This window comes from Bombus bifarius, unplaced genomic scaffold, assembly GCF_011952205.1.
Source record: "Bombus bifarius isolate JDL3187 unplaced genomic scaffold, Bbif_JDL3187 scf7180000009306, whole genome shotgun sequence".
Taxonomy (NCBI): Eukaryota; Metazoa; Arthropoda; class Insecta; order Hymenoptera; family Apidae; genus Bombus; species Bombus bifarius.
Window position 1 is genome coordinate 381,693 of NW_022885031.1, and position 25,046 is coordinate 406,738.

The window sequence follows — 25,046 nt, forward strand, 5'->3', positions numbered from 1 at the left end:
ATGTAAAACTCGTGAAAATCGCAGTAATTTAGATTACACAAATATGTGTATCACTTTTAAGCGGTACTTTTCAATATCCTGGAACGTTATGTTATCTTAGTTATTCAATTATTAAGGATAAACAGGATATGGAAATAACTACTTGAAACTTAAATCCACTTAAGATGAATGAATTTTTAGACTAACGATGTTAATTCCGCAGAATGAAACGATTAAGCTACGATTAAGATTACTCGATTATTTCTTTTGTAATATCTTTTAGTGGACTTAAATCTAATTAACAATTACAAATTTCTCTCATACAGGGAAGAATAGCCACTACAGATTGGTTTACAGAGTTAATTACAAAGGAGTCACAATCGCAATTACATAAAGCACGTAGTCTTGTAATTTGAAGATTTGTTTCAAAACTAATTTTTCCAGGATGTTTCCCGCTTTCGTTAAAAGTAAAGTGACTAAGGCGATCGTCGTATCGCGAAAATCGATAGAAGAAAGAATTTTCCTTTTCTATTGATTTCCTTTTGAAATATGTATGTATCGGATCGCGGATTCGATGGTTTCTCGATCTATTGCAAGATGTACGCAGACTGTAAACTAGGATTGACTTCGATATCGAAGAATGGGACGGCCGCTAAGCTAGGATTCGCGATTTATATTTGATCGAACTCGATGCCAGATCCCAACGCGGTCAATCCTTGCGAGAGTACATCTACGAAGCTAGGTCTCTGGCAATAATTCGAGAAAGATCTTCCTGACGACGTTGACGGCTCCTTCGGGAACGGATCCCCGAGATAAATGGAAACTCAGAGCATTGGGACCATTTTCCGTCCCCCTCTTAAATTCGATCAAATGTCACATAGCTACACTCCATTGTGTTCGTTTCATCATATTCATAAAAAGTGTTTCAAAATTTGCTACTTTCGTATAAAATAACGTGTACTCGTGGATACTCGTGGATACTCGTCGAAAGTAAAACTAGAAGAATTATAAACGAAAACAATCTTTTGAAATCTGGTTAAAATATTCTAAAAGCTTGTGCAGATAATATACATGTATGTACCTATATAACAGGGTTTCTAATCCATCTTATTTTGCATCTCTGGATGCAATACGAAGGACTCTAAATTCTTAATATTGCTGATAATTTTGAGCTTATGATAAAATATTTATTACAGGCACAAAATTCTCTTTGTAGACGATCAATTTGTGGAATGGATTGAAATAAATCAATATTCGATAATATGCTTTTAGCTATGTCTACAAGATTTACTATTTTACAACGTGTGCTGCACTTTTTAAAATCACAAAACACCAAGTATCATATTACGAATATTGTCATGAAAGGTCGTGGATTTGATATTTGACATTTATCTTCTTTGATATATGTACATACTGTACACTCTACTTTCATCTGTTACATTTGCTTCAGTCACTTCCTTCTTGTTCGTCCTTTCACAATTTTATTATTAAGATATTTCGATTCTGAATTTGAAAAAGGATAATTTCTCTTTCTGGCGACAAAACTATACATATGTCTTACTTGAAATATATAATATATATAATACAATATCCCAATATAACATAACGTATGTGATATAATATCCCAAGGAAAATATCACTTGAAATTACAGTGCAACCTTTTTCGCTACTTTTCCGTGAAAGTTCATGTATAATACAACAGCTTACGTCAACTGACAATGAGTTTCTAGCAAAATAGACAATTTTTATCATAACACCGTCTCGGAGGATAAACTCTGGATGAACGACGAATTACGACAGCAGAGAGAGAACAGAACCGTTTCCGTCGTCAGAGGGTTGGTTAATCCGGTTAGTCCAGAAGTTACTAGTCGAATCAGCCGAAGAGAAAGACATGAACAGTTAAGGATAATCGACGATAGAAGCAAGAGAATTAGTCACCTCTACCGCCCTATTATTGGAGTCAAACTTTTACCTTTGCCAGTAGAAATCCAATCGACTCTTATTTATCGCGTGTCAGCCTGATCACTTTGTTATCAAGAATAAGATTCACCTCGGAAAAATGTTTCAAACTTTTCACTTTACCTTTTTAGATAAATTTGTAAACTAGAACCTGATTTGATCGATAAAGGTTCGCAATAACAAGGCTTATCAATATCTTACCCAGGATAAAATGTTCTTCTTCAAGTATTTCGAATATTTAACAATCCTGTATACATACTTTATTTCAACATATTGTATAATATTATGTACATCATATGTTGTTGATCGTTCCAATGGTTAAAATATAAATTAGTCGAATATTTAAAAATTACAAAATACGATAGAATAAAAGAAAGAATGGAAGAAAATGATGAAATTTAGAAATGTTTGATAAAAATTTAACAGTACTTTGCAAAATTGGTATTCGAATAAAATGAAACTGGGGCATTTGCGTAGCGAAAACAAAGTTTGAAAATTCGTTGGTTGAAATGAAAATGGAGGGGGTGCGGTGGGTGGGTGGGTGGTTGGGGGAAAGGAAGGTGGTGGCGGAGGAGGAGGAGGAGGAGAGAGCGGGAAGAATATCAGTTACCGCTTGGTTGGAAAGTTGGCTGAGGGTTGCTACGAAGAATACCCATTTTTAATCTGGTAGCTTTCATCTAATATTAACTGGAATTTAAAGGGACTGAGGTAAGAGATTGCGGGTCGAGAATAAAAGAAAAAAGGAAAGACACGGTTAAAATGGAATCACTGGGAAGAGAAAGAATGCATAAATGATTTTACGCCGTAGAAACGACTCATATTTTCATCGTTTAAAGCTCTCTCGACAATTTTGTATTTTCTCGCACAACTTTTTAATGCACAATCTTCCCCACAAAAACGGTCTTAGAGAATCATCGGTATAGCGTTCAGGAATAGTAGAGAATTCAATTAACGATTTAATTGTTGTAAATAATATGTTTCAAATGTTACATAACATGTAAGAATGATGTAAGAATAATTTAGTGGTTTGATCATTTTAATCGCTAATTTTTGTGGAACATTATACCATAAGAGTTGTTAATAATTTGAAAAAATTCAGCTACGTGAAATTTCAGTGTCTTGTTCACGATAAATTTCGAGGATAAAATTTGGAAGAGAAAATTGAACGAAACAGATCGTCGCGCTGTCGTGTCAATCGCAAAATATTTCTATTACTATCGTTATTACCATCTTTGTCCAAAAACTATGTACATGTTTGAGCTCGTTTCAAAGCCCAAAAGAAAACCATTTTCAAGTTTATTTGTAAGATTATATTTACCTTTTTGCTTACGTAAATACATCGATAACAGACACACGGGAAGAACATAAATTGTTAGTTTCACGCTAGTCATACGAATATGTCTTACTTACTTACTTGGTATGAAAAGTACAATCGTATCGCATTGTATCGTACAATCGTATTTTACGAGAAACATTATTCTTTGCAAAGGAATAATTCATTTAAAAAAGTTCATTTTTGATTTTTACATCTGTTTTTTTTTTTGCTCTCATAGAATTTCTCGTCTAATTACAATAAAAGTGACATTTCGTCTCGTTTGAATGGATCGACTTCGAAATTGTAACTAGGAGCTAGGCGTTCTGATTGATATGTTAAATTGATATATCAAAATAACATAGAATATACGATGTATTTTCATAATTTGATCGCGTTCGCGGATACAATTATTTTTCAATGTTCTACTTGTATAAAGGAAAGACTATAAATCGCATCATCCAGAGTGTCTGGAAATGTAAAATATGTTGAACAGACATTTTTTGTACTAGAAGAAGCCGCGTATCTCGGGTTCGTGTTTTCTTGAAACTCTAATATGGATTTTTCTAGGAGAACGGCCTCGATCGTTGAATCGTTTGCGTTTTTATCAAACGAAGTATTCACGGAGGTAGTAAAAGTTCAAATGCATCCAGGTGTGAAACGAGGAATCGTGCAAGGGTGTAGGCAAATAAAACTGTCGACATTGCAAGACTTTATTGCCAGTACGCCATTGCTTGGGAGCTGGTTTAGTCAGTTGAGCATTAATGTGCCCGATGTAAATCGAGCTTCGTGTTCTTTCTTTCCTTTACACCTTACACTCTCCTTCGGATCGTTATGCTTTCAGTACATTGGTCTAGCAAGAATGTTCTTGTGCTGTCTTCATTGTACTTCTGTGAGCAGTTCTTTCCCTGGCAGTCACCCGTGAATAATGGCGATTTTATTGTGACAAAGAATCGTTCTTTCGCCTTCTATTCAAACTGTATGACTTGCTTTTTCGTCGAACTAACGTCGAGTTAACAACGACTTTCAGTTATGTATATAATCTCGTATTGTCACGTTATTACTCGCATAAAAGCAATAGAAGGTTAATTTTTCAAAATCGTTTCGATACTTGAAATCTGTACGCTTTAATTTAGTAACAGTTGATATTGTGTTGCTCCCGATATGTTTAACTTTATAACTGCTCCTTCGATTAGATACATCATCGTCCTTCTAAATGTATGTCTATGTTTCTAACAACTGACTTCGCATTTCGAAGTTGATATCTGGAAATTCATTGATTTCAAATGAAAATTAAACATTGCGAGTGTTGTTTCACATACAATCTTTCTTTCTGACATGTGAACATGTAAATATAAAGCGACCAAAGAAGCGATTAACTCCATCGACATAAACCAAATACTTCAATATTTTAAACTAAATCAATTTTTTAAATCTTCAAACGAGATTGATAGGCACCACATTTCTAATCAAAATCATTGCTACAATTTGGATGTGTACGTATATCGAAGACCGCAAAATCTATAATACGCTAACATTTAATTTTAAGTTGAATTTTCGAATATTAGAAACGAAAGTCGATATTCTCTTATTGAAACCGATTTAAATTCTCTAATATCGTATGACAATTTATGTTCGTGATAAGAGATCGTAGAGGAGATTGCGAAATGTGTTGTCCAGCTGGGCTTATTACTCGCACCTGCATGAGCACGTGAAAGGCCATACATGTGGCTTTGTAACATGGCGCATGTACTTAAAGATATACATATCTACATATAGACCGTACTTATACACTACCACGACTGACAACGCGCGGTTAGAATATCCGAATCAGCTAATACAATAAAGCATTTAAGTTTTTACACACTTGTATCTTACAACTTTTACAATTGAATACTTACCAACTTCATTTATATACCTACATTAGTAGAATGGACGAAAATGACGAAGACAATATATATTAGCATCAGATCATGATGGAGAACTTTTGTTGAGTCTTCGATCGCTTGTAAATTCGATTAAACACAAAACATGATTTACTATATCGGTGCCATATCGGTCATCGGAATTAGATCGATCGTAAGATCGTGAAAGTGGAATCGGGAAAGATGCCTGGCCTGGACAGACATATCGGAGAAGCGGACGAGTACTCTGACTTTACGCTGCTTATGGAGAGGATCTAGAAGTCGTTGCAAGAACGTCAGGTAGTGATAATAAATGAGGTGTTGGGAATATAAGAAAAGTGAAAAGGACGCAGGAATCGTTCAAAATTAATTAAGAATATGGCTAACAGGCTAACAGTTGAAAAGAGCTTTAGGGGGTATGCGCATAATTTAGTAAGATTAGATTAATAAGAGATAGGTATCCTCGAATACTTCAAACTCTTATTGTTTCGTTTACAAGTTGAATAAAAAGCGATATAATAATAAATAAAGCGTGTAGAAGTAAAATAAACAAAGTACTAAAACTCGAGAATCGCAAACCAATTTTGAAAGACGAAATACGAATTCTGTAATAATATAGAGATGCATTTCATGTTCAAGATTTGATGCTATTAGACTACTATTCGTAGAGATAATATGAATATTAATACGAATGACTGTGTATACAGTATTATACATTCCACATTTAATTACGTACGTTCTTGTCACGTTTCTCTGCGTACAAATATGTTCATTCAAAAATTTTACACAAGATTTCATAATAGATAATTCATGCACTACACCGTTTCTATTTTTATCAATTATATATATATTTTGTCTGACGATGAGTTACTGCGGAACCACGGTTCTACTCGAGATATCCTTCCGGACGATGTTTTAAGTAAATACATTTATTAAATTACAAATAGGTGTAGCAATAATTATAATAATATAATTATAGATATTATTCATTTATACCCCTAGTTTAACCGCTACGTTACGGCTAAAGAAGAATGACTTCCAGTAGTTCCATTTGCCTGTTACAACCGATACTTATCGGTAGACTCGACTTATTGATTTAAATTGAACGATGAACTGAATTATTAGAAATAATTAGAGGTATTGAAAGTGTAACGACGTGGTCAAGATGTTATGTATCATATAAGCATATACGTATAATACGATAGGTACGTTAAACGATGGTGTCGGATGAACGTATTCGGTTGGATGTACAATAATGTACATATTAGAAGGGAGCAGCAGTTTGCATTGATACCGGTATTTCTCGTGGCTCGAGCCTAACCGACAGAATTCAGATTCCATTTGGCATTCTCGAGAGACAACGGCAGCTGTCGGAATGCACCCGAATCGTCTCTACTGTATAAATACATGCAAACGTAAACACACACTTGCGGAATAGCATAATCTCTTCCTCTCTCTCTCTCTCTCTCTCTTTCTCTTTCTCTCTCTTCCTGATTCTGTTTGAATCCATAGATACTTAACTTGCAAGTTTTTAATAACAACAGTTCATCTGTGCATTAATGCTCTTATTTATCGAAGAAATTTCAATTTTTATGTTTCACTCACATTTTTATGTATGTGCCAATGGGTACATATATGTATACAGGGTGGTTGGTAACTGGTGGTACAAACGGAAAGAGGGTGATTCTACGCGAAAAAAGAAGTCGAAAATATAGAATAACAATTTTTCGTTTGAGGCTTTTTTTTCGAGAAAATCGACTTTGAATTTTCGCTCGGTACGCGTGCACTTTATATAACTCTCGTTATAACGGATCTCATTGTAGATTTTTAAAAAAATTAAAAAAAAAAGTTGAAAAAAAATTTTTATTCTATATTTTCGACTTCTCTTTTCGCGTAGAATCGTCCCCTTTCCGCTTGTACCACCAGTTACCAACCACCCTTTATATATACCAACTTTTTCTTTAGCCTTCTAACATTTCTCAGTTTCACATGTATATGTATTTTTGGTATAATTCAATTTGATATAATAACGTGATTGAATATAACTTGATTAAAAGATTAGTCACGTATATATCGAGTGCCATTACGAAAGAGGCAATATAGGACGCACAGAGATATATGATTTGCTCCCATATAAAAAATTATAACATCATTCTTCTGGTTATCATTCTTTATTATTACGCATAATTCGTTCATAGTTATATTCGTAGTTATATTCATAGTTCATTCATAGTTGTATTCATAGTTCATTCATAGTTATAGCCAAATCTCAGCACGTTGATTAATGTAACAATGGATATTTCTATAATCACTATTATCGGTCATATTAACATATAAGCTCATATTAAAATATAGTATTTTCTGAACCTGATTAGAAATTAATACCGCAAATTTATTTGTTAATAAGTTTGAGGTTTGATACTCGAAATAACCAAGAAAAACATAGTTTACAGTGTCCTTTGTCGACTATTGTAGGAAAACTAAATTTAATTCTACTATGTTATCGAGTATACAACGTATATAAATATAATTCTCATTCTAAGGAATTCAATGACGATGATAATGAATATAAATAATAAAACATACAGATATATAAAACGCGAAAAGATTCTCTTGCTTGATGCTTGATTAATAGTAGTCCATGTATAAAGTATAAAGATATGTACAAGCTGTGCGAGGAAGCCTCGAGTTGCTCTCGCGTCGTCTCGTGTTGTCTTTTAAACTCATAAAAGCAAGGTCTAAATGCGCATCGAACGAAGCGAATAAGCAACTGCGAAGCATCTTTAATCTCGCCGGAAAACCGCCAATCATTAGCTCGTTCAAAGTCCTGCTGTATTCAACGTCAAACCGAAGCATGCCTCACGGTGAGGCAGGTAAGTATACATCTCGCCAGGCAACTCGCGGCTTTGCCTCGTACTATCTTTACATAGCTCAATTATTATCAAAACTTCGGGTATCCGTGATTTAGAGAATATTGTTGCAATTCCTGATTAACACATCTGGCTAACTGTTAAATGCTTCATTTATTTACACTTGCATGATAATTAAATAATTAGGTAATGTCTTTAATATAATCGATTTTTACGTTATTTTTAATTTATAATCAGACATTATTGATGGTTACGATAAAGCAGAGGTTTGCAAAATAAAGTAACGATAGGTAACGAATGTTACAGACATATAGTAATAATAAAGGATATTAAATCTTAATGGTAATGTCAATTAAATTCTAAAATTACCTTATCTATTATTATGATCTGCGATACATTCAGTTTCTACTTGAAGTTGCACGAAAGTTGTAAGCCGAGTGAACATTTTTTAAAACAATATCGGCTGTTTCATCAATTGAAGGAATATTTCATGGTTGACCGGAACAAAGTGTATAAGAAAAGAATCTGGAACAACGATATCATCAACTATTGGCAATTTAGTCACGATCTTGTAATATCGTCGTTCAATATCTAACGAATTTTGCCTGATTCGCAAACGACCATCTACGCAGGCAATAGCAGAGGCAATCATTCAAGCCGATTTATCACGTGGCCCGAGCGAACACCGGCGGTCATACATTCTGACTCCAATTTACATCCGAAATCCATTTGGCCGATATGGCATTCGTCACGACATTTGGGTCGATCTACGACTCCTTGAGCACATTCCTTCAGTCGGTCACGCGTCTCAGTTATGAAATCAGCAGTACGTACATGGGTTTTCCGAGCATGATTCTGCAACTAAGATAGTAATAATTCGACTATGTGGAATATCAAGCCAAATAAATAACGAGGGAAATTGGATATATAGGGAGGCAGTGACAAACAGCCAAACATCTCGCGTAAGACATATTAACTAGACTCCCGAGAGTGCTATAATCTCTCTTGTATGTCACTCGTTGCACCGCGCCCGTTACCTACCTACCTACATCCATATATGTATAGTGATAGTAACCAGACAAGACTACGGTTCCTTTAGGCAGAATCCCTAGTCGTCGGTTGATTCACAAAGTTGGCTATACATATTCGGATTAGTTTTCAAGCCTTGTTCCACAGTTGGGCATGACTACTGTCGAAAATAATTTTACTGTAGGTTACTTTCTAAAATAAGGTAAATAAGGTAAAAATATGTGTATATAATAAGAAATTCTTCAAATTTGATATACGATTAGAACTATATACTAATATATAGAATATAAGAAAAGAACAGCGAATACTTTCCATCGTTTATCTTTTTATTTTTCCGTGTTTGATTATGCGTGAAAGCATAAATGCTGTTTGCAACGTGTTTGCGATAATATTCTCACGATCTATTTATGTAAAATTGAGTATATCATGCTTGATTCAAATTGAGATTAAATAATATCGCATGTTTTTTTGATTGAAAATTATTCAATGAAATTGAAATTGTTAACCCAGCCATTTTTTTTGGATATTATTCATGCGTACCAATACCTATATGACTTGTATCAAATTCAAAAATTAGTAGTATACATACATATAAGGAAAAAATGATCAATAAGAGGTTGCGTATAATCGACCAGTTTCACCTTTAGATAGGCACTTAAGTACATCAAGTACATTTCGTCAGCATGTAACTAATACATAAATATTAATTTCTTATTGAATGAAATTAACTCGTGAAATTCCTGTAACGCTTTAACAGATATGCATGTTTTCGAAAATACGCGTACATAACTTTCTGTCGATATAAATATAAAATTATTAGTCGAAATCGTAAGAAATGGGAAATAAATAAAAGATAGAAATTAGAATCTAATTGACACGTATTGTCTTAACAGCAAAATCAAGGAATTTTATCGAGCATCCCATTCACGTAGGTATCTTTTTTTTTTTTTTTTTTTCTTTCATATTGATTGCCACTATAGCAATTTATCTTTCCTTCTACCCCACGCGAGGTCACCTTAGATATGAAAGCTTCGAGTAGCCAGCACATGCAAGCACGCAAAAATATCATTACATCATAAAACACGAGGTAATCCTTTGAAACTAGCGATGCATATCGGTTAGCTTATATTTTCGTTCAAATATTTCTTCGATTATGAGACTTTAATTTGGCTTGCGATTTTATTAAGGAACTTCTATCGATAGTTTGATCATCGATGTATACGTATATTACCTAGAATAAATTTTAATTCGATATTGAGACATATCAAGCATGTATCACCTTTTTAGTTCTCAGGTAAAAAGGTTATTCTTGACACGGTTGGCATTCATATACTCGTTTGTATGATAAAATTGTTGTCCATGTTGGCAAAATACCTCGAAGCGTTAATTAATCCATTAATTGATGCAAAAAGTTAATTATTGATACTTAATGGTCATGTCGACCACATAACTTACACGTATGTAGCTCGGATCTATTGTCATACGATTTTCATTACTTCGTTAAATATGAGAAAAATATATGTCTAAGAATCGTATATTATCGTCACTTATTTAACCTACCGTTACTTATAACGAGTCTTCGCGCCCGCTTCCCATCGTCCACGCCGCTTATCGGCCGTTATCATCCGTTTTCGGGAACCGTTACTTTACCGAGCCCGATATTCCTGTTTCTGGCGGTCAATACAAAAAGTTTATCCTTGAAACGAATGGCTCAAGTACAAGTATTCAAGCGATTCGAGTATTGAAGCGATGGTCGCCCTTACAAACATTTTGACATCGTCGGTGTTGTCATTATATAATATCGCATCGTCGCTGACTATATTATGGTGGTGAGCCGCGAGACAAAAGTCACAGAAACACTGGTTCTGCGGTTTGTCGATTTGCCACCCATCCGCCACAGATGTCTCCGAATCTCGAACACTTACATAGAACGTTTACATTTTAAATAAGATGAAGCAAAATAAGACAACATGTTTGCTAAGACGGAACGTTCAGGTTTCCAAATTTTATAAATGCTAGCATTATCTACCCTATTCTTGTTTCTGAAGATATTAATATCGTAATCGTTATAAATATTTTGTTAGAAAAATGAAAATTTCAAACGACAATAAATATTTCATATTACAGGATCAACAGTAACAACAAGAGCAGTTCTTCAAGGTACGGCAGAGTTGTCATGTGATATCCGTCCACCGCAACAAAATGATTCCGTAATTTTAGTTGTTTGGTACAAAAGCGATACCACACCTATTTACAGGTAAATGAACAAACTTTCACGTAGAAAATTTCTGCATCTTGGATATTAATCCGAGTGTTCGAACCTTATATTATGTTCAATTAGTTCTTTTCTTATTGTATTTTGTATACATTATTAGAAGTATATCTTAAATAGTAAATTTCGGTTATTTTATACAGTACGCTTCGTTTTACAGTTCGTTTATCGCAGAAAATTCATAATGTATAATAGTTTACAAATACAATTGTCAAGTTTGCACGAGGAAATTGAGGAATAATGTATCGATTCGAAAAAATAAAGAATAGCGAAAACAAAATTGCTGAAAACTTTTATCAGGATCATTTACAAACGAACAAGTCTCGCGCAAAGTTGGGAAAGATTACAACGAATCTCAGAGTTTTAAGAATCAGAATGTTAAATATAATTGTTTTCAAAGTATTAAATTAAGAATATATTGTTTCAGTTACGATATGAGAGGCAAACATTCTGAAAAAGCTTCTCATTGGAATAATAAGGACCATCTAAACGACCGTGCATTCTTTAGAACTGTCACTGAACCAGCAACATTAAACATCAATCACATTGAAGAAAGAGACGAAGGTGAATACAGATGTCGAGTAGATTTCGCGAAGAGTCCTTCCAGAAATTCAAGAATTCACCTGATGGTCATAGGTTTGTATTATACGGACTTTCACTATATTTAGTAACATTGAATTCGTTACATATCAATTTATTATGTATCTCATAAGTTTTATGTATTTGTAATTTTTTATATTGGAAAACATACATTTGCTGGTCAAAACTCACATCTCTCATAACTCACAAATACCTGATGATCTGACTCGGTATAAAATGGTATCTATTGTTAAAAATGGGGAAAATTTGTAGGTCTTTTGTGCAACATTAATATAGTTTCCATACACATACCGCGATATTATTGATCTGCGAAAGAATAATCGTTTCAAGAACTAGAAAGGAGGGTGTTACAAAATGTCAGTTTCGGGGATCGCTTTGAGTTGAAAAATTCATGCAAACTCTCTAAAAGTGTCTGTCACGGAACAAAAGTGTCCTTATCGCTTTTTCGAAAAATAATGGAAAAGTTGTTAAAAATGAATCCAAACACGCGAATATGATAGTGATCAAACTCACCTAACTCGTTATAATTCATCATATTTCTTGTCAAAATAATTAATGAAAAAATCAGTTTATCGACTTATCGTCGACTGAATTGTCCTGAGCGTATCATAAACTCTGCAGTCCAAGTCGCTTATTTTTATTCTTAATTTATTAACGCCAAAACTAACTAACGTTAACAACTAGTACTTGAGGGTTATTCGAATAAAATTATAGTCATACATAATCGAAACTTTAATTCAACGTTGCAGTCAATCGTTCGCTGAATAACCAATAACAATTAGAGTAATTTTATACGATATTATTTTATACGAAATTATCTAAATAAATCTTTTAACCCAGTAGTGCTCAATTCCGAATTCTAAACAAATAGTCACAAACGATGAACGATGATATGTCGCCACATAGATAATTAATTAATAATCCCCCTTCTTGGAGAACGGTTGGTTTATAAATCGGTTAATTGGTCGTGTCATTAGGATATTGTACCATCGGTTCGTGCCTTATAATAATACAAATAGCAAAGATACGTGCAATTAATAATATATTCAATAAGAATGTTTTATTTTCGTATATTACAGTACCACCGCATAAACCAAATATTATTGATGAACGTGGAACTGTGCCAGCGGTAGCAGGTCCGTATGAAGAAGGTGGTGATATGAAATTACAATGTCTTGTTTCTGGAGGTGAGTTTTCCCTATTGTTCTCTATTTATATTTCTACCAAGAGTGAAAAATTATTACGTTCGTATTCAAGTTTTCTGCATAAACATATCAAATTATTTTCAAGTAATAACATTGACAATTGAACAATTAACGTGGAACCGAGGATATCGTCCAACATGTAATATAAATTATCTTACAATTATTTTCTCAACAAAAGACGAACGTCTCTGTACGATACACGACAGCTTGGAAGGAATTGACAAATATTCGCTATTTCACGAGCTGTTACTGTCAGTGCCATGTAGGTATAAACAATATTTTTCGGTCGTTCTTGAAAGGTTCTTACGTTCGAAAAAGGAAAAAATGCTAGCAACCGTTTATTTTTCGTCCAAACGATATAGACAGTTCAATGCGGAGTAGCTGAATAACAATTAGAAGCAAGCAAGTATAGGTATGATCCGATTATGTTTGATGAAAGATCTCATTATAGAGAAATTTTATAATACTATTATATCGTTATTTTTTACAATTTTGTTATTATAAATCAACTTAGATTTAATTACACGTATAGTTAGACACGGTATTAAACATTACTTCCAAAATAACATATTTCCGATATTCAGAAAGTTATAAATCAATTAAAGATTTACAATATTTTAAATACTCTATGGACATATTGGAGATTATTGGTATTCAGTATTTGAATCTGCCGCTTTCGTTTAACATTTTAAACGGTCTTTACCGTCTCTTACAAGCGTGTATGTAGCGTTGCGTTGAGTATGCCCCCTACGCCCTGCCGTACACGATATGATTTGTCTCAAGGCATGCCTCCAGATCAGGTTTCATACGAGGCAAGCTGCATCTCTTGGGACTTACTTGCAAGAGTAGTTTGGACATGGGCATCTTCCATGAAATTGAATATCATTTCTGTGCGAAAAAAAGTTGCAATTGGTTAGTTGTAGTAGTAGTAGACGTGTGTATTGATACGATAATAGATATGTGTGTAATGAAGAGCAAGAAATACCACGAAAAAAAAGGGAGAAAACGGTCTCGAAGAATTGGCTGAGTGCCAATTTTATTATTACTATCGCATTCGATCTCATCTTAATCAAGAAAATTTCACCAATGCGTTAATGAAATTTTTAGAAATAAAAGAAAACCAAATAATGGTTGCATTAATGTCTTATCTCATTGGTACGAGGGCGAAATGGCGAAATGGTACGGCTCCGGTGTGCGACCCTCTCAAGTGCACGAGATAACGTCACGGGGATAGAGATGACACAACGACGGCGAAGATCGATGATATAAACAATGCAGTCTGACCGTATTCTGCACATACACGAGATCAAAAGTAATCACGAGGCCAAGTAATATCTGACCGACAAATGAACAAAAGGAACATAACCTACCGCTACATGCTAGAATATAGGGAACTCTCGATCCGTTTTCGGTGGTTTCGTACCTACGTCACGCAGTACAAGAAATTTAATCATGACCTATTATCGAGTTCCATTGGTATTAACAAAATATCTTCATCTACCGGACCTCATCCCGCCCCGACCATACGCTAGACCATAAACAAACACTAACCTTCCACGGCCAGCTACCCACCTCATCGAGTACAAGATCGTAATAGGGCTTAAAATTAAAGTTTACGACTTTTACTTTACAAATGAAGGGGTCTGCCTAATTTCTGCCTACCGCAAACAGGCGGCGGACCAGTTCTTCAACACGCACGACACGTTGGCTGTATTCGGTGAACTTGTAGAACCGTTTCGTCCATTTTCACTTCGACGATTCTCGAATATATTGCAAAGCTCAACAGTTTGAACAATTTTTCCCTATACGTGTAACCGAGATATTAAAAATGCTAACTCAAACCCCCAATAGAATTATAGACAGAAGACGGATGGGGCGATCGGCAACCAATACTGGATGCATACGCTATCATAGATACACACAACTGTAGGCAGAAATACACTGTATTTATACCTACAGGTTCTTGCGAATATCCGGAAAATTAAGCGAATCCGACGGTTATACGTGTATAGGAAAAAGTTGCTCAGAACGTTGATTTCTATAACATATTCAAAAGTCATCGAAATCGGGGATGACAAAACGGTTCTACAAGTTCAAAGTATATATTTTTTAAAATTAATGTCGATGCGTATAGATATTTATTTTGAATAAATTTCGGAATTTTTTATACGAAGTTCGTCGTGACTGAAAGAGGTTTTCAATTAAATCCTCGCAGTTTCTCGAAAAAGCCTGCAATACCCAGTACAAAAATATTACATCTTTTTCATACCGGTAATCCAATATCATTCGAATCACGTTGAGACATGACCCTTCGAATTTCTTGTTTATAACGTGTTATTAAGTGACTGAGAACGAACCACGAAAATTGCCATCTACAATACGAAATCAAGGAAAGAAACGTTATACTCGGAAATTATAGCCAATACGGTAAAACAAAATTTCACGTCTCCGTAACTTTTTTGCCAGCTAGATATCCAAGTATAGCTATCAAGCGTTCGTCGGCAGATACGGCCTCCCGCGTTACAGTATATTTTCCCCCAAATGTACAGTTGAATTAAATTTAAAACAATATCAAATTTTTCTTTATCCATTCGTACATAGTATAAAAAATCTTTTGCCTCGTTTTGCCGCAATTCTTCTAATAATACTACACGCGAAAATGCATCTCCTGCAATCAGCCAATATCTTCATCATTTTCTCTTTTTCTCTCTTTTACATGGTACCTCTCCCCCTTCGATTCGCATAGCTACCGCTACACCAATCGCAATCTCTTTTTTTCAGAGACACATTTTCTAACGTCATTTCGTTTCGAAGTCAAAACGGATACTGACTGTGAGTAGGTTTCATGAGGGCCACACTAGACTTCATGAGACCCAGCTCGCTTCGCATGAGCTTTCGTCTCGAGGCATACCTCGAGGAAAATCTCTTCATGTAGGGCCCGCTTTAAGAAGAACTGTGTAATAGAGTTATTTCTTTCTTTTTATTTCTAATAAGTAAATACATATTTATTTTATCACTTCGACAAATGATCTATTCAATAATTGGATTATAAATAATAGTCAACAGATATTTGACCTACTTATATTTATATGTTGTTTACTAGGTCGACCAGAGCCAAAAGTGAGATGGTGGCGGGGAGAAATGCTCCTTGATTCGAAAGATGAGCCAGGGGAGTTTCCATCCCTTCGTAGAAATGCCTTAATAGTAAGGGAACTTTCAAGAGCTGATCTTCATGCGGTATTTACTTGTCAAGCATCCAACAACAATATCAGTCAACCTGTCTCTGCATCGGTTGCAATTGAAATGCATTGTAAGTTTCGTTATAGTATATGATACTGTATTTAAATACCATTTAAGTACGATACGAATTTATTTGTTCAATCGCGAGAAGCGGGACGGGATAGTTCGTAGGACATTGTCCTGTAATAGAGTTTGTTCTTGGTTTTGTGTCAAAATTATAGTACCGAACCGTTTTAGAGCCACGTATTTCTTATTTTTAGCTAGCTATACATTTATATACATATATATATATATACATAATGTATATTTACTAATTGTAGTACATATTCATCATAATTAATATTGTAATTGTAGTTGTTGTTTATTTTTGTTCTATTTTATTCACTATGGATTTAGATCTTCGATAATACAATCTCAAACTAACTTATAGCAGTGTTATATTTTTCTCGAATGGAAAATGATTGGTAAAAAAGAAATTAACATAGCGATTCAATTACATACGATATTGTCGCCACGATATCATTCATTCTATGAGAGAGTTCATATGCGCGCGCGTACACACACACACACACACACACACACACACACACACAAATTCCATTCAATTAAACTCTTATATTTATATCCCTTGTTTCGTGAAAGAATTTCAGCTTACTATAACAATTACTTAATTTGTTTTGTACGTACCGGTTTTATAGTATATATAATTGTCTTTATTTACCATTTCTTTAACAATTATAATATACATTACAAGTTCATGTATCTCGAATCCTTGTTGAAATTATTTATTTATTTATTTCGTACGTATAAACAGAATACCAAGTTTCTTAAAACACATGCGACAGAAAATTTATTTGCTTCAATTGCCAATTTCATCGAAAAGGACGTAAAACGAAGAAAAAGAAATAGAAAATTCTGACTCCTCTGTGCTTTAAATTTAGGCGCGCGGGTGTGTGTATGTATGTGGTCTACTCAAATGTATTTAAGTGAATGTCAAGAAAAGTTAACAAAAACACTGTAATTCGTAATATAACGTTGCGAGTATTTAACAGGTACGGCGTGTGAAGCTAGTATTACGGCTGAAAATTAAGAAAATATTTGTCATTGATATCCGGTACATGGATTACATAGTTACTTATACCCGTGTATCGTGAACTGTACATACTTGAAGAAAATTACTGTAAAGAATAGTTGTAAATAAGGAACTATGCAAGAGAAACATCGATCGCATAATAACATTATTTATACGAATGGACTTTTTAAAAGTCTATTTAGTCATCACGGTCATATTCGTCACTCAAAAGCACAAAATTCTTTCATTCGTTCATAATTTCTCTATCTCTAATCATTTCCGAGATATTGTAGAAAATATATTTTTGATACTAAGTGTGGACGATTGCCGATTAAAGAAAGAAAGAAAAAATTAAAAAGAATACGTATGGGCTAGGCTGTGAATCTACAAAGTTTCATGAAAATTGGCGTTTCAGACCTAGGCGATGTTCCTTGTATATCAAATAGATTATTATCGACCTATATATAATATACTAAATCTATATATACTATTTCATTAAATCTGTTATTCTTTTCAGTGAAACCATTGTCTGTGGCAATATTAAGTAATGAGCACGCACCCCTTAGCGCTGGACGAAAATATGACATAAACTGTATGACTGTTGGATCCAGGCCTCCAGCAAAGTTATCGTGGTACATGGATGGAAAGAAACTGAGTAATTACACGGAGAAGGTATCTTGCTTTGTATCGTTAACTTTATAAAGATTTTCACTAATATATGATTTCATATTTTGTTAAATAGTGATAGATAATAGCAAACAGATTATAATAATACAATAATTTGCATTACAGAGTCTAGCTTCGTAATCTGTTCTAACGTTATAATCTTTAAATATGTTTTCATCGAAACATGTCTATAACACGAATTATCTTAAACACCTCTATAAAAAGACCTTTTTTGTACACAATACATGCTTCTAAGGTATGTAATTACATTATATTCACGTTGCAAGTTTGGAGGATAAAAGCTGCTCGCTTTACTACATTTCCATATATTGTACGTATCGGTGTAGCCTTTATAAAATCTTGATTGATCCTCGGAATATATTTGGAAGAATTAAACTCATGTAACTATACACATGTAGGTTTAGGAGGAAGAATCACGGCACAAACATAAGTCATGGATTGCGTTTGAAATCGAAGCTATAACGAAATTAAAATTGGAAGTACATATATTAACACAATCAATTGCAGATCTTACGATCAGTATTCGCGACTCACTTATTCTTCTCTCGCCGGACGGCCGTTAAATTTTCCGCATACAAATCTCGACGTACAGCTTTTTCCGAAAGCAATCCGACTCTCTTGAACCTCAATTCTCTATTCCATTGGTCTGCCCGTTCACCGCCGCCGTTTGTATTTTATACGTAGACAGTGTCGCCTCGAAATAAGTAGCACGACCGGGACCGGACAATTGCTTATTACAAGTCAGGTATGTTATTCGGCTTGACTTTTTTTTCGAACGAAACACGAGAGAACACACGGAGAACGAGCAAGAGGCTCGAGACAGCGGCCGATCATAAAGCGATCGGCATATAACACGCGATCATCGCCTAATACTGTTATGAGAAAGCATCATAAGTATTCTATTCGTCTTTTGTCAACCGGCGTTCGCTGTTCATTTGACCATACAAATTTACGAACAAATTACATTTTCTTTCGTACTCGTTCCCGGATCTCTTACTCTGTTGGCGACTTCAAATAAAGAAGAGGGAATTGTGAGTTGCTTATTTCGAGTCAAAATTCTGTGTGTTGTACTGATCGGTACGACGAGGCGCACGCTTATACGTTCAAACTCTCTTGCCGAAATTAAATTGTCGCGTCGTTGCCGATGAACCGGCTCTGACTTTTCCCTTTTTTCCTTCATTTTCCTGCAACGGTAAACGGTTCGTCTACGGTTCGGCTACAATTTTCGCTCTTGCCTCGCTGCCTTGCCGTTCCAACGGTCGCAAACATACATCTGTACACACACGTGCGCTCTCCTTATATATATATATATATCTTAGAATAGTAATAGTGCATAATAGCGTCCATGGGATAATTCCATGAATTTGTATTTATTTTCTCATATTGAAGGTATCTCAAGATGGTAACATGACAAGTTCGACGTTGATATTGAAACCTACGTTGCTTGATCACGATAAAGTAATCACTTGCCGTGCAGAAAATTTCGAAATTCAACGAGGTATAGTCGAAGACACATGGAAATTAAATGTATTCTGTAAGTATAAAATTATTTTATATAAAATATTTTTCATGAATACAAACTATTGCAATTTCAATACTTTTATGGATATTCACTTTTATAATATTTACTCCTTCTGTTTTTATTTTTCAGTTGTACCAATTTTACATCTGGAGTTAGGATCGAATATGAATCCAGACGATATCGAGGAAGGCGATGACGTATACTTTGAATGCAAAGTTCATGCTAATCCTGGCGCTTACAAAGTTATATGGAGGCACAATGTAAATTTTAGTTGAATATACATGTAAACATATTATGTTATATAACATGTTTACGTATATATATATATATATATATATATATATATATATATAGGTCTATTCTAAACTATATAAATGAAGCTAATAATAAGGCTATAAATAGGGCTAATGTTTGATTTAATCCATCAATTTGTCCATACCGTTACAGGGAAATATTATTCAGAACAATGCAAAAAATGGTGTAATAGTGCAACAATATGGCTTGGCTTTGAGGGAAGTTAATCGTTCTCAAGCAGGCAATTATACTTGTATTGCTAGCAACGTCGAGGGAGATGGTTACAGTAATACTGTCGAACTTAAAATCATGTGTAAGTTTCTGATGCTTCTAAACCTCTTTCACTTTAGAATATAGAATACGTTATTATAATATTATAATATAATTATGTTATTATAATATTATAATATATATATATAATATATATATTATATATCCCTACATCAAATATACGTATTTGTTACGTATAAAACGATTAATGTCATTTGTATGATCAATATTGTAGAATATATTCTTAATACTAGAAAATTCAACATTTTATTTATATTTTTTAGACAAACCTATTTGTTTACCTGACCAGAAACGAATTTATGGCGTAGCTCGTCACGAAGATGCCCGAGTAACATGCAGTGTAGAGGCATACCCATCTCCAGATAGTTTCCGTTGGACCTTTAACAATACGGAAGAAATGGTAGATGTACCTCAGGCACGGTACAAGAATTCTACACGTCATAGTCAAAGTATTCTTATTTATCGACCAATTACAGAAATGGATTACGGTACAGTGTTCTGTTGGGCAAGTAATACCGCTGGCCAACAAAAGAACGCTTGTATATTTCATATCATTCCAGCAGGTATGTGACATATATAAATTATTGTAAGATAATTATTGAGAACAGTTGTTGTTTCATTTTTCAAGCAAATGAAAACCATAGAATACCCTATTGTAACTTTTACCAGTTTGAATATTCCATTCGAACGAGATCTTATGTATAAATGTATAAATGTATATATAAAACATATACATGCATATATTAGAAGTGGAGGTACCTACATTTTTCTTTGTCGTGGATTCTGTACTCAATAAAGCTTCATTGACGTTTGACAAATCAATTGCACGAAAAATATCACGAATCATGTTCTTACTCCTATTTTTACCCAATCGTTATTGTATGCTGTATATCTGGAAAAAAGAAATGGATGTTAATATTTAGAGAATTGTTTTTAGACATCAAAGAAGTGAAAAACGTTTAGATATAAAATGATCGGTTAAGGTTTATATTTGAAACTTATACGCAATTTAACGTTATATTAAAATCTAATTACATTACCCGCATGCAAATTAAGCTGAGCCGTCATTAAAGACCGGTATCCATTTATCCTATATATATTTTCATCATTGCGTATCATTCAGTGATGTGTTGATTGTCCAAATTTAACGAATGGCATATAAATATTTCTTATAATTGTATAATATATAGACGCAAAAATTCGTTTCGTTTATCAGAATAATGCGCGAAATGGGAACGGTGAAATGATAGTACATCTACAAAATGCAGATACATGTACACACTTATATATCGCTATGTCTTGAATTTATCGCAAGAGAGAGTTAGTTTCTCTGCGTGGTTAGAGCAATTTCGGAAGTTCTTACTCTTGTAAAATGTTAAATCATGCCTTCACTTTTGTGAATAAAACATACGATTTCGAAGTGAGAGAGAAGGTTAGATACGAGATAAAGTCCACATTGATATACACTTATCAATCAAATATTTGAAGTTAATTTTCTTAAAAACATACCTCTGAGTGGAAAAACCTTGTTGCATGTTCTCAATTTATCTTCTCATATAATATCATCTTCTCTTCGGTTGTATCGTCAGTTACGAGATATATTGTAGAAGATGTAAGCGTAATGAACCTGGAATACTCTCATAAGAAGTATCCTCAGACGAAATAGAAAATTTTCATGCGTATGCTGTGTGTTACTACGTTTGCAGCATTCTTACATATGAAGTATTATAATTCTGTAAAATGTGATAAATCATAAAATTGGGGTGCAACCAACTCTGGAACTATTAGTTGTCTCTGTGCGCGCGCGCGTGTGTGTATGTGTGTGTGTGGTGTCGTACATCGGTAGCTAAACCATACGCGATGTCATTCAATGGCATTACACGATGCAGACAACTAGGGTTCAGCTATTGATTTACGTTGATCTTCGGATCTAGTTTGACACACTCTGCTATATGAAACGATATCATGTGGCATCTATTTTGGATCAGTTTTTAGTGTGTGATCTATTTTCGGAATATTTCTGTTTTATCATTGAGTTGTTATTTCATCGTTCCCATTTCACTAATTAACTTGATAATTTAGAAGTGATATACTGTCAAAGTCGATTTTGCGACACTATATTGTACTATTGTAGGAGCCGAGGAAAAATGAGGGCTCCGGCAACGGGAATCAAATCCGCAACACTTGTATCCTGTGATTGGCCAGCCGCACCTTAATAAACTTTGCCAAAGCGCCCTCGCTAATTCCTCGTTGTTATTGCTCCTTTTGACGGGTATGGAGGCCTCGGCCCCACACTATTACAAGGTAATATTTATACGCCATCCGTTAAATCTAGAGAATTATAAATATATCACTATAAATTTAATGATAGCTTATCTGTGCTGCATTTTCTCTGGTAGTACAGCCATATTTTTCGGCCCAGGAGCAATAATATCAGATCAGATAGTATATTTGTAAGCATCGGATATTTAAGCAAGGATTAATATGATGAACAACGTTCTGATATGAACCTTTCGACGATGATTGTATTTCAAATCACGTCGATTGCTATATTATTTGTCCATTTTTCGCCATCTTGTTCCCATACTGATCCCATCTCTTCTACTCTTCAACATCATAATTGCACTATTATACCAGTGTATGCACAATGCACATCTTACGCAGGATCTCAGCATCGCTGACTATTTTCCCGTTCCTCTAATTTTCCTTATCGTTTCCATCACTGTCATCACAACAATCTCAAACACTTCTGTTGTTGATCTTGGTTAGGTGCTTATGGTCCCTTCTATACTTCTCCTTTTTTACAGGTCATTTCTTCCTCTCCTTCTCCTCCTCCTTCTTCTCCTCCTCCTTTTCCTTCTTCTTCTTCTTTTTCTCTTTCGTCTCTTTGCACAATTTCTTACGGTATACTTGTAAATTGTTCGGTTAACAACTAAAAGTTGAATGAACTAATACGTGAAGATTCTTGCGTTGATTCTTGAAAGTTTTCAAAGGTTCGCTAAAGCTTTAATAAATGTCAAGTATAGTCTTTAATCTTTTATGAAACTGGAAAAAGATTAGTTTCTGCATATTCCACAGATAAGGTATACGAAATACGAGAACGCGCAAGCAAATAATCATCCCATAATAAACGTCTAAAACTAGGGCTATGCGGCATCGCCTCGAGTGTCGGAATCCTGAGTTTGTTGACGAGTACGACGATAGCCTCGATTTAATAATTTTAAGAGTGGTCGGTACGTTTTGCGTTCCTCCTAAATTGCCTCAACGTCTCGAATATGAAAATATCTGCAGAGAACCTCTTTTCCTACCATTTTAAGTAATTAATAATAATGTCCTATTGATCATTTTCGAGAACATCAACAGAGAATAACAACAGTAAATAAGCTATAAAAAAGCTTGTTCCTATATTTAATAAATTTAAAGATGGAGCTATCAACAATATGGTAACTCTGTAATGAACATGTCCTAACCCCCCCCCCCCCAAGATTTATATGTGTTCAATCCCTTACGGATATATTATATCGATGCATTCTTTCTCATTTTTAAATCATTACACAATCTATCGTTTTTGTTTATGTTTATGTTTCCACAGGAAAACCTGAATCTCTGTACAATTGCACGCTATCTAATCAAACAACCGATTCACTCTCGGTGGAGTGTTGCGTTGGTTTCGACGGTGGTCAACCGCAGCACTTTCTTCTTGAAGTCTTTGATCAGCATACAGGAGTACTGCAAGCAAATATTACATCCGAAGAAAACGCTGTTTTTACCGTTCACGGATTACAATCTGGCAAAATCCTTAACATGGTTTTATATGCCGTAAATGCGAAAGGAAGAAGCGAACCCACTTTGTTGGAAGGATTTACATTAAAGATTGCTGAGAAACAAACTGGTAAGTAATGTTATATACTGTCAATACTGGTATTATCCTGATCCTGTACTATTCGATTTCTCCGATAGATACATAATTGACTTTTAAATCACGTTGCATTTATTTCGAAAATATATTGCATCAAACTAGTCTTCTGCTGTTTCCGTTTGAAGTGTAATTTCGATATTTGCTCGCCTCAGATAAGTAAATGGTCTTCGATTAGCATTGTGTACAACAAGTTACTGTTATTTGTATGCGGGACAATAGTTTAAACCTTTCGTAGTACGTCGATATTAAATCGCAAATTGTTAATGTTTAAACATGTTCGACATGAAAGATAACATTTTCATTTGCCCTTTCCAGTTCCCTTTCATTGGTTCTGATCTTTATATCTATTTCAATCTACTATACCGAATGTATATATAAAAGTTAGCAATATTTTCTTTTGCCTTTTCCTGCATATCGTAACTTGTTAGTATGCAAATCATCATACTTGAATTATAGCTTTCGCATTATTTTAAATTTCCTGTTATTATGCATTGCAAGTATGGTATATTCCAATTTTCAAATGACGTACAAATTGTCGTTTTGACACAATTACATTGATGCATATATTTTGTTCGCAGGAATACCAGTACCATTCGAAATTTCCCCATTATTAGGAGGATTGATTGGAGTAGTAACTGCATTGCTTTTTGTTACTATTACTATTCTAATAGCTATGAAAATTAGAAATGAACGAAGAACTCAAAGACCAAGTGATTTACCGTTAAAGAAAAGTACTGCACCCAGTTCCGAAGATTTGTATGATACGGAAGATAGAAATCCAGATGTTGTACCAATAAATAAAGGTATGTATACTAGAATCTACATTATATTATGTAAAACTTATCAGCTTATGGGGAATAGAATGTGGCATGCACATCTCTGTTATTGCAA

The 25,046-nt window shown here is 34.3% G+C and overlaps 1 protein-coding gene across 10 annotated transcripts in view; it reads left to right on the forward strand.

Moving 5' to 3' along the window:
• The window catches only part of LOC117215006 (synaptogenesis protein syg-2-like), a 91,763-nt gene that overhangs the window by 62,313 nt on the left and 4,404 nt on the right, over nt 1–25,046 (forward strand). For 7 of the 10 annotated variants that reach the window (XM_033461382.1, XM_033461375.1, XM_033461374.1 and 4 more), the window contains 12 exons: nt 11,181–11,310; nt 11,753–11,961; nt 13,005–13,112; nt 13,309–13,392; nt 16,234–16,440; nt 17,960–18,114; nt 19,519–19,663; nt 19,781–19,911; nt 20,099–20,258; nt 20,500–20,799; nt 23,829–24,128; nt 24,734–24,958. In XM_033461382.1, the coding sequence (XP_033317273.1) occupies nt 11,181–11,310; nt 11,753–11,961; nt 13,005–13,112; nt 13,309–13,392; nt 16,234–16,440; nt 17,960–18,114; nt 19,519–19,663; nt 19,781–19,911; nt 20,099–20,258; nt 20,500–20,799; nt 23,829–24,128; nt 24,734–24,958 (2,154 nt within the window). Of the gene's footprint in view, nt 1–7,993; nt 8,028–11,180; nt 11,311–11,752; nt 11,962–13,004; nt 13,113–13,308; nt 13,393–16,233; nt 16,441–17,959; nt 18,115–19,518; nt 19,664–19,780; nt 19,912–20,098; nt 20,259–20,499; nt 20,800–23,828; nt 24,129–24,733; nt 24,959–25,046 lie in introns of those variants that run through there. The other 3 variants (XM_033461381.1, XM_033461385.1, XM_033461380.1) reach the window with 2 other exon arrangements.